This window comes from Stigmatopora argus, chromosome 4 (genome assembly GCF_051989625.1).
Source record: "Stigmatopora argus isolate UIUO_Sarg chromosome 4, RoL_Sarg_1.0, whole genome shotgun sequence".
Taxonomy (NCBI): domain Eukaryota; kingdom Metazoa; phylum Chordata; class Actinopteri; order Syngnathiformes; family Syngnathidae; genus Stigmatopora; species Stigmatopora argus.
Window position 1 is genome coordinate 19,555,705 of NC_135390.1, and position 14,885 is coordinate 19,570,589.

Consider the following 14,885-nt stretch of genomic DNA (forward strand, 5'->3'; position numbering starts at 1 on the left):
TGCGCTTATCTATAAATACTCCTTTTGGTATATTTAGGAGCCCACTTGATAATTGAGTCATCATCCACAATATTAGCTACACATAAATCTGATGACATCCATTATAAAAGCTCTGTGCTTGTGGTGCTTTATTTGTTTTTATTGCAAATATTATAAAAGGAGTGACTAGAATTCACTTACTTTTTTTGTTTTTTTTATGTATCTACCTTTAGTAAATATCCTTAATTAAACTTGAAAAAAATGCAAACTATTCTTATAGTGAATTAAATGTTGGAGCAAAGGACAGGAAATATCTTTGTTAAATCTTGGATTTTTTTTTCATCAACAACTAATGAAGTTAAACTAATTGACAAACATTTTGATAGATGATTGGTTGTTGGTTAAAATGTTGAAGTCTATTTTGGCAGGTTTTCTTGAATTATCTTTTTATTTATTTACATTAAGTAACAATTGTCTTGTGTGTTTTTTAAATCCCATTGGAAAAGGACAAAATGGCTATATTTTTTTTTAATAGTGTGATTTTGTAAAAATATTTTGATTTTTTTTTTTTTTATATTTAGATTTTTTTAAATATTTTGATATTTTTTTTATATTTTGATTTTTTTTAAATAAATCGAATGAAAACTAAATAAATAACGAGAGAAATTACATTTTGGCAATAGAATTAACGAAGAATTTACTTTTGTGGGCTGCACAAAATGCAAAGGCAGACCAGATATGTTCCCTGAGCTTGCAGTTTGACACCTGTCAATTATTACTACTCTTGCCAATATTGGCTGTATGCCACATGTGTCAAAGTGGAGGCCCGGGTGGCCAAATCTGGCCCGCCGCATCATTTTGTGTGGCCCGGGAAAGTAAATCATGAGTGGTGACTTTCTGTTTTAGGATCAAATTCAAATGGAGAGTATAGATGTGTATTACATTTCCTGATTTTCCCCCTTTTAAATCAATAATTGTAATTTTTTTAATCATTTTTTTCTGTGTTATTCTTTTGTTCAAAAATAATTTTGTAAAATCTAAAAATATATTTTTTTAAAAAGCTCAAATAAACATTGTTTTAAATCTATAAAAACTGAATATTCTTTTGATCCAGCTCTTTTAATCAATTTATTAAAAAAATATCTAAATATTAAATCTAAAATGGTCCGGCCCACATGAAATCAAGTTGACGTTAAAGCGGCCCGCGAACCAACCCGAGTCTGACACCCTTGCTCTACGCCATATAAAAATGAAAAATATCCCATAGCAGACTGACCACATTCCCTTTCTCAGGTTCTCCTGGCAGAGGAGCGCGGCAGCGAGCGTCTGTTTGCCGTCAAGGTCTTAAAGAAAGATGTTCTCTTCCAAGATGAGGATACAGAGAGCGCCCTAGTGGAGAGGAGGGTGCTGGCGCTCCAGTCACGACCGCATTTTCTGACATCGCTCTACTGCGCCTTCCAAACTGAGGTACTCAGAACCAAACATTTAAATGCCACATTAACAAATACCAATTGCTGTTCAAATATGCATCTAAAATGTGTGAAATATGAATTTCATAGTAGCATAATCAGTCTTTCTCATGCTTGAAATTGTGTTATCCACAATTAAGTAGTAAATACCGATGATGAGCTAATTATGGGGGTCGTTTACATTGAGACAGCGGGTTAGCGAATTGGGCTCACAGTTCTGGGGTCGAGGGTTTGATCCCAGGTCGGTCCTGACTCTCTGGAGTTTGCATGTTCTTTTCATGTCTTGCATGTTTGCGTGGGTTTTTTGGCGGTACTCTGGTTTCGTCCGCGCATCGCCAAAAAACAGTGGCGGTCCGTGCATTTTCTCATAGCGCCTTCAACGAATCAATCCAACCCTCAAAAACTATTTTATGGTTATAAAACCTCTACTGGAGCTACAGCTGCGACACATAAAAAACAATCAATAAATCAATACACAAAAATGGGGTAAAATCCACTTCCTAGCAGCATTTAATGATTAAATACAAATACTGCATCTTTTCCCGACGTTACAACCGGGCCAGGGGGGTGATTTTCCCAGGAAAACACAGCGTTGAATGTCAATGCTGTACCCGCAAACATTGCCCGAAAATGGGGTAAAATCCAGCTGAAAACAGCATTTATTGATTAAATACAAATACCGGAGCTTTTTAGAAATCTGAACTGAGCCCAGAGTATCATTTCCCCGGGAAAAAGACAGCGATGGACGTCGATTCGTCCATATACGTCCATACGTGAAATGGCAAAAATTGCACTAAAATGGGGTAAAATCCACTTCCTAGCAACATTTAGTGATTAAATACAAACACTGGAGCTTAAATACAAACACTGGAGCGTTTCAGATATCAGAACCAGGCCCACAATTGAAATATTAATTAGGAATATAGCCGTATTTTACTCACCAAAAATCCTTTTTAACTGTACACAATGTCCATCCTCCTTTCTTTCTTCCTTCTTTCCTATCGCCATCGAAGCTAATGATGAAATTCGAGCCTGTCCTGTCGTATTTCTGGCATAGTCCGTCTTGAAAATGGCTTTAAATCAACACAACAATATATTTGCTTGTGCAGCTCGCTACAGATACAGTTTGGTAGCTCTGGCTAATCACTAGCCAATCATAGTTGGTGAAAGTGATGACGTATCCCTACGACTGCGAGAAGGCAATGACGTATCCCTACGCCTGCGACAAGGCATTGTGGTGTTGCCAACTCGAAATTTGATTGGTTAAAGCAACAGTCTTATCGACGCTTGTTTAATGCAGCAGAGCCTGCAGAACTGATTGTGAAGGCCTTGAGGCAGATTTCTGACCCTGGCAACAAATAATGGCTGAAATGTGATTGGTTAAATGCTTCAATATGAAAACACACATCTGGAAGCAGTGCAACCAGGGGGGAAAGCAATGAAAGGAAGCTAACAGACAATTTGGAATTATTTAATAAGTATTGATGAACAAAATATAATATATGATTCAGATATTTCTTAGGCCAGCAGAGAAGGCCTTGAAGGCCCTGACGGCCCGCCACTGCAAAAAAACATGTATGGTAGCCTGATCTACTTATTTTTTGTCTGATTTCCTCAGAATGGCTCACATTTTACAAACCAACAACAATTACAAGACTCTTGATAATATTTACTTTTGCGGTCGACTTTAGAAGAAAAGCGGGTTGTACTTTTGCCAAGTCTTACGCAGCAATCGCACTGAGTCTCGATTGGCCCACAAAACATCCGCTCAATTCACAAGACTGCCTGACATTTTGTGTTATGTTCCTCCCAGGACTTATTGGACTTTTATTAATACAAGAAATAATTAGGTGGCATTCTCCAACAAGCACGTGGTTCCCGTGCGGGTATTCCAACAGATTATTTCTTAATCGCGTGCTCGGCTATTTTTTTTTTTGTCCCCACAGGATCGTCTGTACTACGTGATGGAATACGTCAACGGCGGAGACCTGATGTTTCACATTCAGATCGTCGGCAAGTTCAAAGAGCCTCACGCCGCGTACGTCTTCTTATCTTCACGCGCTCTCGCACTTATCTCGCCGCTTTGTTCATTATTCCGGCGACTGTGGAAAAAGTTTTCCGCGGGAAGAGCGCCTCCCTTCCTCCCACTTATCTGCTCTCCTCATCTGCGCCGCCCAATAATCTTTGATCAATCACCCAAAACTAATTCCGGGCCTGTTGCTCAATTTTTTTATTTTTTTTCCTTTCATCTGGTGGCTTGCGCCTCCTTTCATCACCCCTCCGCCTCTTCTTGTCATCCTTCCGCGTTTGATTTACTTTTATTTCCTTTACATGGTGTAAAGCGATCTCTCGCCCCGCAGGTTTTACGCCGCGGAGATAGCGGTGGGCCTTTTCTTCCTCCACAGCAAAGGGATCATCTACAGGTAAAAGCCGATTTATGTCGCATTCGGGGGGCCCGGCCGGGTCCTTCCTCCGCGGCCGAGCCGACAAAAGCCACATCGCTCTTGTCTTTCTTAGTCAACCACTCTTTTAAAGCCGGCATCTATCAAAGTGAGTCATGCGCCGTGTCATCCCGTTTTCCTCAGGGACCTGAAGCTGGACAATGTGCTGCTGGACAGCGAGGGTCACATTAAGATCGCCGACTTCGGCATGTGCAGGGAGGGAATGCTTGACGGGGACACCACGCATACCTTCTGCGGCACCCCCGATTACATCGCCCCCGAGGTAGGCCCGCGCTCTGATCATTGGACCATCGTAAACGCCAGTCTTAAGCTTTATTTCTATTGTCAGAACTGGTAAAAGGTACAAAATTTACAGCTAGCTACCGCTGTTGGCTTCCAGCACGGGTGTCAAACTCAAGGCGTGGGTCCCCAGATCCTGTCCACTACATAATTTTAGTTTGGCCCAAAACTGTATCCACGGCAACGCACTCGTAACCGAACAAACCAATTTAAATTAACTTGGATTAATATCTACAGACACACTCGAACATGCGTTTAATGTAACTTTACACAAAACTGAATTCTAATTTTGTTTTAATTTGTTTTACCTTTATTCACCTGGCCGGTTAACTGTTTGCCACGCCTCCACCCTCACGTTCGCTATCGATGGGCTGTTTGCTGTTGTATTCCCTTCAAAATATTCCCGAAAAGGATGCACACAAATGTCCTCACAATAGGATAATGTACGACCACTTGCCAATGAGAAGTAGTCTTGAATGAGCGATCGCGGGAGCTAACAGGCTAAGGAAGGAAAAAATGCAACAGCTCAGCCTAGCCATGTATTGATTGTGGGTAATTCAGTTTTATTCTGAGAAAGGGTGCCATTGGCTATCGGTGTTGTGTGCATGAGTATATTCATTACCCAGAAAGCCCTCTTTTTGCCCGCGCATGCGCGTTGTGCGTTTTCTGGTCCATGTGTAGAAGAAACTGGTGTGAAGAAATCGTTCAGTGCTCGTAGATATTTGTTATACACGAAAGAGATGCGGCAAAAAAGACAGTGCGCTACAATGATAAATAGCCTCTCATGTCATGGCCACCTGGCATTCTCGCATCTCGAAATTTTTCCCGTATCTAGAGCGAATTATTTGCTCGAAATTTTCCTCGTATCTCGCGCATCTTGCAGGTAGAGCTGCTCGTATGTAAAGGTACCACTGTATAGAGAATAAGAGAATAAGCCACACGGTGGTGCAGTGGTTCTTTCGCCTGACTTCGATGGTGGCAGCATGAGATCAATTCCCACTTGGTGGCGGTGTGACTGCAAATGTGAATGGTTGCCTGTCTTGGTGTGTTCCGACAAATACCGACCAATTTATGGTGAAGTCCGCCTTTCCCCCAAAGCTATCTGGGATAAACTCCAGCACCCCTCAACCCCGATGAAGGTGTCACGGTGTTGGGAATAAGTAGAGGTACCACTGTATGTTTTAGTGGTTTCCCCTCCCATTCTTGCTTCACCTGCAGTTTCCCTTTTACTGTAACCTTGTCAGCATTTTTCAGTCATTAGCTGATTCAATTAGCACAAAGGGGTGTCCGCAACCCACAATGCAGCAGAGCCACCAGTGTCCTTCAGAGACCTTGTATCACCATTGTGGCTCTGCTTCGCACCGCATTTGACAAGCGTGACTGATGAAGTCCCCTCTCGCACGTACGCACGTGAGGAAGTGCGAAAACTATTGGAAAAATCTCAAAAACAAATGAATCCAGCCAGCCCGTGAACATCGGATAAAACTATTTGCACCGTGCGATCAATCGTGTTTACGGTGTTCGGTTGTGTCGGCGGCGGGCCGTCGAAAGAGCGGTGTAGACGTGCACGGCAGGGACAAACAAAATGGAGGACGCGTCTGTTTTTGTGCACGTCTTTGATGAACTTATGTAGTATTGACTCGCTGATGTCATTGATTCTGTCAGGGTTGACATTTTTGTTGAATTAAGTCACTGTATTTAAATAGGGTTTTCATACATATATAGTCTGTTTCAAAATTAAAAGGCTGTGTAAAGTAAAAAAAATCATGTACATTTGTGAACTTTGAACTATTTTTGACTCATTGGCTGCCATTGAAGTTGATAGATGTCCAATCATGTGGCTGTTTTAATCCTTCTGCTTTGGAATTAATCAAGTTTATCACTTAGGAGAAGTCCAAACATTTAAACATCTATTGCCTTTAATGGCAGCCAATGAGTTAAGGCACCATTTTAGATATAATATTTAGATTTTTTTGTTATTAATGGATTAAAAGAACTGGATTAAAAGCCCTGAATAATCAGTTTTTATAGATCTAAAACAATGTTTATTTTAGCTTTTTTTATACATTTTTAGATTTTACAAAATGATTTTTGAACTAAAAACTGAAAAAATGGTTAACAAATTACAATTATTGATTTAAAAGGGGGAAAATCAGGAAATTTAATATACATCTATACTCTTCATTTTAATTTGATCCTAAAACAGAAAGTCGGCACTCATGATTTACTTTCCCGGGCCACACAAAATCATGCGGCGGGTCAGATTTGGCCCCCGGACCGCCACTTTGACACATGTGAGTTAAGGTCACTATCCATTTTCCCTGTAATTGGCTTAAACGTGAATGTCTTTGCTCTTGTTTATGCCAATTTCTGTTGTATTTTTGGATGTAAATTCTCATTAAATGGGACTCAATTCCCACTTCTTCCTTAATTGCAGATTGTGGCCTATCAGCCCTACACTAAAACGGTGGACTGGTGGTCTTTTGGAGTGTTGCTCTATGAAATGCTGGCTGGCCAGGTATAGCTATAGCACCCCTTGACTTTCTTACTATCACATTCTTTAAAAAAAATGTTTTTTGAAATCCATTTCATTTCTTCAAGCCACCTTTTGACGGCATCGACGAGGAGGAGCTTTTCCAGTCCATCATGGAACAATGTGTTTCCTATCCCAAGACTCTCTCCCGTGAAGCTGTCGCCATATGCAAAGGAGTACGTACACGGACACGCCGTATCCGTTATTTTTAACTCTTTCGCCGCCCTAGACGGCGAGCGATCGATGCGAGCCATCCCAAAGGAAGTCTGATTCAAAGAGAGTGAAAAGAGCCGCATTGATTGTCTGCAACTTGTGCTCTGACATAGTCCTTAAACCTTTAAGGCAGGAGTGTCAAGCTCAGTTTGGTTCATGGGCCACATTCCTGCCAATAAATCTTACCAGTTTATTTTTTGGCCCAAAAAGTTAACTTACTAGCTGGCATTCGACATCCAATATTTTTGACTGAATGTCAATGATGAGCATCCACAGCCAGTTAAAATGAGTTTATTTTGCGTCACTTTTTTGTCACTTTCAGTTTAGGGTACTTACAGGTCACTTCCGGTAAAGTTTGGATTGTTTCCTACTCATTTCGACATTTCGATGTACTTTCCAGGATAATTCTTGTTCGTTTGTCAGTTCCTGCTGATTATTTTTTCCAAAAAAGATATCATTTTTAAAGAAAAAAATCAAAAATAAATATATGAATGATCAAAGAAAGCTAAAATTGGTATATTTGGATGGGAACCGGGCTCAGCCACAACATCATCAAATTACGCGAAAGAAGACAATATAACCTTTATATATTATAAGTTAAGTTATAAGTATTTTTAAATAAAAACAGTACTTGTGCATGCAAGGATTGAGGCTAGATTTTTCTTTTCTCAACTGCAGCTGTTAACAAAACACCCCGGCAAGCGCCTTGGTGGAGGAGAGGACGCCGAACGCGAAATCCGTGAACATCCCTTTTTTCGCTGGATTGACTGGGACCGTCTGGAGAGGCTGGAGATCCCGCCACCATTCATCCCCAGATCAGTCAGTACAACGCATGGCACTTGCTTATCGCGTCTTTTTTTTACGCCTCCGTTCCCTTTTACCCAGCGTTCCTCTTTTAATCGTCGTTTTTCATCCTGGCCTAAACACCATCAGAAACACTGTTGCATTCTAATATACCGTATTTTCATGACTATATGGCGCATCATATTTTAAGCCGCAGTGTCAGTAACGAGTGCTATTTCTGTATTTGACACACACAACGGACGCACCGTTTTTAAAGACGCAGCCAGGCATGGCAAAACATACACCAGCTTAAACATACGGACACGCGCTAAAAAGACGTTTTTAAAAAGGCAACGGAAGCAAAACTGAGTTCGGTTGTACTTTATTTAGCCATTTTACAATGTACTCACGTCATCATCACCCACAAATATCAAAGTCCTCAATTTCTGTGTCCGAATTGAACAATTGTCCAAATGAGTCATCGAAAACGCTGAGTCTTATACGTTCGTCCAGGCGGCCACAATCCATTCGCAAATAGTAGCTAGCTAGTAGCTAGCGTAACTATTCCGGTGCTGCCTGCCATGCTTCGTAAAGCTGTGTTGATGTCAATGTATACAGGCCACAATCCATTGGGTGTATTGACAAAAGAACTATATATCCCAGCAGTCACTGCGCAGTACTTTTTCTACGGGGAAAATAGTAGAGTCGGGGGCTGCTTGCCGTAGTTGTGAGAGCTGTAGAGGATGGTGTACCCTATCGACTGATTTATTTTATTTTATCATGATAACAAATTTAGTATTGGTCCATATATAAAGCGCACTGGATTATAAGGTGCCCTGTCTATTTTGGAGAAAATTCAAGACTTTTATGTGCGCCTTATAGTCGTGAAAATACAGTATGTTCCGGTATCTTCTCAGTACTTCCGAGCCTTTGATTGCCAGTTCAGCCGTTAAAGGCGGTACCTTCACGACCTTCTGGGGCAGCCGCTCCTCCTATATGCAAATTTATGTCATCATTAGCCGGCCACATCATTCTTGGAGGTTAAGGGGTCTTGCCCATTAGCCACAAGAAAGTCATCATAACTAATGTCACGTGTTGCTGAGAAGCCGTAAAAGACATGCGTCGCAGTCTAATTGTAGATCTTAAACGTTTTAGACAGAAAATTCTTTTTAGTCAATATTCTCAACTTTCTAAAATGAACTCATATGCTGGACCAGTATGATGCAAACACACACACACACACACACACACACACTCAAATTAAATAACTAACATATACCTCATAGCTGAATTTTAGCTGAATGATTAGCTTTCCTAGTTAACAGAAGTCGTCAATATTCATTTGTCCAAATTGGCTGTTTTAAGACTGAGGCTAACTAACCACTCAGAGGATGAAAAATACTGACATTAATGGGCAACACAGAAAAAACATTCCAAACTAGAAAAATAAATAATATATTGTGTTATGCGTGGAAAATGAAAGAAATCATGGAAAATGGAAAAAGAATAGGGCCACTAAAAAACATGGCCAACATTCTGCCTGAAAATAGTACTTGTATATATTCTCATGCTTAAGTCAGAATTCTGACTATTTTCAGAATTCTGATTTAAATTCAAATTCTGAATTTGAATTCTGATGAAAATTTTGAGAATACAATCCGAATTCTCAAATCTGATAGGTGTCAGAATTTAACTTTAAAGTCAAAATTCTATAAATAGCCACAAATTCTGAATTTAAAGTACAAATTCTAATGATAAACTGAGAATTCTCAGAATAAAGTTAGAATCCTTCCTTTAAAATTTGAATTGTGACCTAAGTCAGGATTCTAACTTTACAGTGAGAATTCTGACTTTAGAGAAATAATTCTGAGAATAAAGTCAGAATCTTGGCCATACAGGACTACAAAATATATACAATTAAAAAAAGATCTAACGCCAACTTGCTCGCCCTGTGAGGAATTATTTTAAAACTGAACGTTCATATGAGCATACTAGAAGCGGTCAAATTTAAAATATATACCGTATTTTCACGACTATAAGGCGCACATAAGTCTTAAATTTTCTCCGAAATAGACAGGGCGCCTTATAATCCAGTGCGCTTTATATATGGACCAATACTAAAATTGTTATCACGAAAAAATAAAGTAAATCAGTCGATAGGGTACACCATCCTCTACAGCTCTCACAACTACGGCAAGCAGCCCCCGACTCTACTATTTTCCCCATAGAAAAAGTACTGCACAGTGACTGCTGGGATATATAGTTCTTTTGTCAATACACCCAATGGATTGTGGCCTGGCGATCGGCATCAACACAGCTTTACGAAGCATGGAAGACAGCGTTGGAATAGTTACGCTAGCTACTAGCTAGCTACTATTTGCGAATGGATTGTGGCCGCCTGGACGAACGTATAAAACTCAGCGTTTTCGATGACTCATTTGGACAATTGTTCAATTCGGACACATAAAATGAGGACTTTGATGGATTTGTGGGTGATGATGACGTGAGTACATTGTAAAATGGCTAAATAAAGTACAACTGAACTCAGTTTTGCTTCCGTTGCCTTTTTCAAAACGTGTTTTTAGCGTGTGTCTGTATGTTTAAACTGGTGTATGTCTTGCCATGCCTGGCTGCGTCTTTAAAAACGGTGCGTCCTTTGTGTGTGTCAAATACAGAAATAGCACTCGTTATTGACAGTGCGGCTAAAAATACGATGCGCCGTATAGTCGTGAAAATACGGTATGCTGTCATCTTAAACATTACCTTATATGAGCGCAGTGTAACTTTTGTCGATAAAACACTTTTTTTTTCCAATCCATTTCTGAGAACTTACTTACTGTTCGCTTTCAACAGGGAGGAAAAAAAGGAGAAAACTTCGACAAGTTCTTCACGGCGGCCCCCTCGGCGCTCACTCCCTCGGACCCTGACGTGCTGGCGGCCGTCAACCAGGAGGACTTTCTCGGCTTCTCCTTCCTCAACCCAGAGTTTGCCCTCTCGCCTCTCACTTCAGTCTAAAAAAAACAAAAAAAAACAATCCAACTACTGTGCAAATAGTCTAGTTTTATACTGCCATCAATACCAGGACTATCGTGTGCCATCATTACGTGGAGTTGTTTTGGGAAATAATAGCAGTATCATTTTGCATGCAGACAATATAGAATCTATTCATTGGACTTTGTTTACGTAGATTTTCCCAGGAATAATTAGACACAAATGGTTACGTTGGGGTGCCAAAATGGGGAGCCAACATTTTTTTTTGCAACATAATGCAAGTCAAGTCAGTTTAGTATTTTAAAGCAATATTTCTCCTGTTTTCAGTGCACTTTTAGTTGTAACATATCAAAAATTTCCAGTCACAGCAATTGAATCTCACTATTTTTCTTTGTAGTCATGTCTGTTATTTGTACTATTTTATTCAGTTTGACTTGTTCTTTTATCATTTTTTAATTCTATATTTAGGTATTAGTTTTCCTCTTATTTAAAATTAATTTGAATTATTTTTAATTATCCTTTTTGTTTTTATTTGCCTTTGATTTGATTTTTATATAACTTGTGAAACATTCGTGTCTTGAAAGCGGTATTTCATTGGATTTATTTTCCGTTATAGTATTCTGTATTCCAAATTATTTTCATTTTCCTTGTTTTACTTTTGAAATAATTCCTTTTTATTCACTTTTTACCATTCACTTCGGGTTAAAGGTGAACTACACCCTAAATTGGTCGCCAGTCAGTCCTACAACAGACAACCATTCACACACTGCCAACGCATAAATCGATCGCTACACCATCATATTTTATCTAGTTTAAATTTCTTTTTATTTTATTTGATGCATTTCTACTCTCACATTACCGTATTTTCACGACTATACAGCGCATCGTATTTTTAGCCGCAGTGCCAGTAACGAGTGCTATTTCTGTATTTGACACACACAAAGGACGCACCGTTTTTATCGACGCAGCCAGGCATGGGAAAACATACACCAGCTTAAACATACGGACACAAGCTAAAAACACGTTTTAAATAAGGTAACGGAAGCAAAACTGAGTTTGGTTGCTTTATTTAGCCATTTTACAATGTACTCACGTCATCATCATCAACAAATCCATAAAAGTCCTCATTTTCTGTGTCTGAATTGAACAATTGTCCCAAAGAATCATTGAAAACGCTGAGTTTTATATGTTCGTCCAGGCGGCCACAATCCATTCGCAAATAGTAGCTAGCGTAACTATTCCGGCGCTGCCTTCCACACTTCGTAAAGCTGTGTTGATGTCGATGTCCAGGCCACAATCCATTGGGTGTATTGACAAAAGAACTACATATCCCAGCAGTCACTGCGCAGTACTTTTTCTACGGGGAAAATAGTAGGGTCGGGGGGTGCTTGCCATAGTTGTGAGAGCTGTAGAGGATGGTGTACCCTATCCACTGATTTATTTTATTTTATCGTGATGACAATTTTAGTATTGGTCCATATATAAAGCGCACTGGATTATAAGGCGCCCTGTCTATTTTGGAGAAAATGTAAGACTTTTATGTGTGCCTTATAGTCGTGAAAATACGGTACATTTTCTTTATTATCACTAGTGTTTTCCCCATTTTTACTATGCATTTAGAATAACAATCATTTAACTTTTTATTTAATTTGATGTACGGTACATTATTTCAGACAGGCATCCCATTGAGCCACACGTCATGTTCCTGTGGGCTCGTTCGACCTCTAAACCCATTTTGCCCCCCCACCACACACACACACACACACACACACACATACACACACACATGCACATGCAGTGCCCTCAGATGACCCCCCTTAGTGCTAGTGAGCTTCAAGCGCCTCCTCCCTCTCTGTCAGTCATCATCACCCTTTACCACCTTAAATTAGGACACTATTTTCAGCTCTCTTAACTTGTTTGAATACTCTCTTTATTAAAAAAAAAAAGCCCAATCCCTTCCGCCAGCAAATTTACCCCCGGCTTTCGAGCTCGTACAGTTTTCCGACACATAGTGACGTGGCGGCGGCATCATCGATTAGCTGTAATTAAAAAGCGTGGCTCCCTGCTAGCGGTTCAATATGGCAAGCAAATAATAGCAACAACTGTAATGCGGCGCTATCTGAGCCTGGCCAGGTGGCAGGCATTCTTATCATGAAAAAGCTTAACTCATTCATTGCCCGCAGAGTTTCGGTTGTGGTAGTTAGTAAAAAAAGGGAAATTGAGACTAAAAAACAACCGCTGATGGCATGGACGTCCAACCCCTTTCAACTGGGAGGAATGGCTGATCCTCCCAGTTAAAAGGGATTAGACATCTATTGAGAGTTAAGATACGTGAGGCCATAAGACAGGGATGTCAGACTAGGGTTGGTTCGCGGGCCGCTTTAACGTCAACTTGATTTCACGTGGGCCGGACCATTTTAGATATAATATTTAGATTTTTTTAATATAAATGGATTAAAAGAACTGGATTAAAAGCCCTGAATATTTAGTTTTCTTTACAGATCTAAAACAATGTTTATTTTAGCTTTTTGTAGATTTTACAAAATGATTTTTGAACTAAAAACACAGAAAAATGGATTAAAAAATTACAATTATTGATTTAAAAGGGGGAAAATCAGGAAATTTAATATACATCGATACTCTTCATTTTAATATGATCCTAAAACAGAAAGTCGGCACTCATTTACTTTCCCCGGCCACACAAAATGATGCAGCGGGCCAGATTTGGCCCCCGGGCCGCCACTTTAACACATGTGCCATAAGAGATTCATAAAACAAACTTAAATAAATGCAAAAGACACATGGGCCACACTTATTCAAATTCATGCATTTATTCTGCTTTTCCCCCCCAATTTATTTTAAAGCTTTTTAATGTTCCCAACTTTCATTTGATTGAGAAATATTTGTTTATTATTTGCATTTGTTTTTTTACTCACATTTAATGAATTGATTAAGCCTTCCATTTCATCATGCATTTTATTTAAAATTATATGTGCATATATATGACCAAGTCCACCAAAAGTTATCATTAACTTGTGATCTGGTAATCTATAAGGCATTTTAAAATAAATACAAGAACGTAAAAATTCCCTTGGCAAAAATGCACCATTGTTTGTGCTCTATTATTTTTTTGTTATTAATATTATTGAAAATATTCAATCCATTTTAACTACCCATTGCAAACTACGTGCCCTCCCAACAAAAACGACACTTTGATGTCCAATTGGCCACAAAATATTAGTTTCAAAGCCCTTTCTTGCTTTTTTCACATTGTTTCTCAGCAATTCAATTTATTTGTACAGTCGTACCTCGACATACGATTTTAATCCGTTCCGGGAATGGGATCGTATGTCGATCTTTTCGTACCTCGAGCGAACGTTTCCCATTGAAATGAACTAAAAACAAATTAATTCATTCCAACCCTCTGAAAAAACACCAAAAACAAGATATTGGATTGGATTTTTTTTTATTTCTTCTAATTTGCCATCTATTAACAAAGTAACACATAACTAGTGGTTTAATAGTAATAAAATGTGTTTAATAGAACTAAAATTGGGCGAATTTCGCCAGCGGGAGAGAGAGAGACCCACAAAGGGGGCGGGTTGGGGTTTCGGGGGGACTTTCCATGACAACGCACTCGTAACGGAACGGAACAAACAAATTTAAATTAACTTGGATTAATATATACAGAAACACTCAAACATACGTTTAATGTAACTTTACACAAAACTGAATTCAATTTTTTTTAACCTTCGTTCTGGGCGGGTTAGCTGTTTGCCACGCCTCCACCCTTACGTTCGCTATCAATGGACTGTTTGCTGTTGTATTCCCTTCAAAATATTCTCGAAAATAATGCACACAAATGTCCTCACAATAGGATAACGCACGACCACTTGCCAACAAGAAGTAGTCTTGAATGAAAGATCGTGGGAGCTAACAGGCTAAAAAAGGAATAACAGCCTACCCACGTATAGATTGTGGGTAATTAAGTTTTATTCTGAGAAAGGATGCCATTGGCTATCAGTGTTGTGTGCACGAGTATACTTCATTACCCAGAAAGCCCTCTTTTTGGCCGCGCATGCGCATTGTGCGTTTCCTGCTCGATGCGTAGGAGAAACTCGTCTGAATAAATTGTCCAGTGCTCGTAGATATCTGTTATACACGAAAGAGATGCGG

The 14,885-nt window shown here is 39.5% G+C and overlaps 1 protein-coding gene across 3 annotated transcripts in view; it reads left to right on the top strand.

Annotated features, from left to right (window-relative positions):
• prkcg (protein kinase C, gamma) overlaps positions 1-12,453 on the top strand; it is a 32,460-nt gene extending 20,007 nt beyond the window's left edge. For 2 of the 3 annotated variants that reach the window (XM_077598602.1, XM_077598604.1), the window contains exons 10-17: positions 1,273-1,446; positions 3,395-3,486; positions 3,809-3,871; positions 4,034-4,172; positions 6,627-6,707; positions 6,791-6,898; positions 7,614-7,754; positions 10,572-12,453. In XM_077598602.1, the coding sequence (XP_077454728.1) occupies positions 1,273-1,446; positions 3,395-3,486; positions 3,809-3,871; positions 4,034-4,172; positions 6,627-6,707; positions 6,791-6,898; positions 7,614-7,754; positions 10,572-10,733 (960 nt within the window). In that variant the 3' untranslated portion in view covers positions 10,734-12,453. Of the gene's footprint in view, positions 1-1,272; positions 1,447-3,394; positions 3,872-4,033; positions 4,173-6,626; positions 6,708-6,790; positions 6,899-7,613; positions 7,755-10,571 lie in introns of those variants that run through there. The other variant, XR_013300000.1, reaches the window with a different exon arrangement.
• The last annotated feature ends 2,432 nt before the right edge of the window (positions 12,454-14,885 follow it).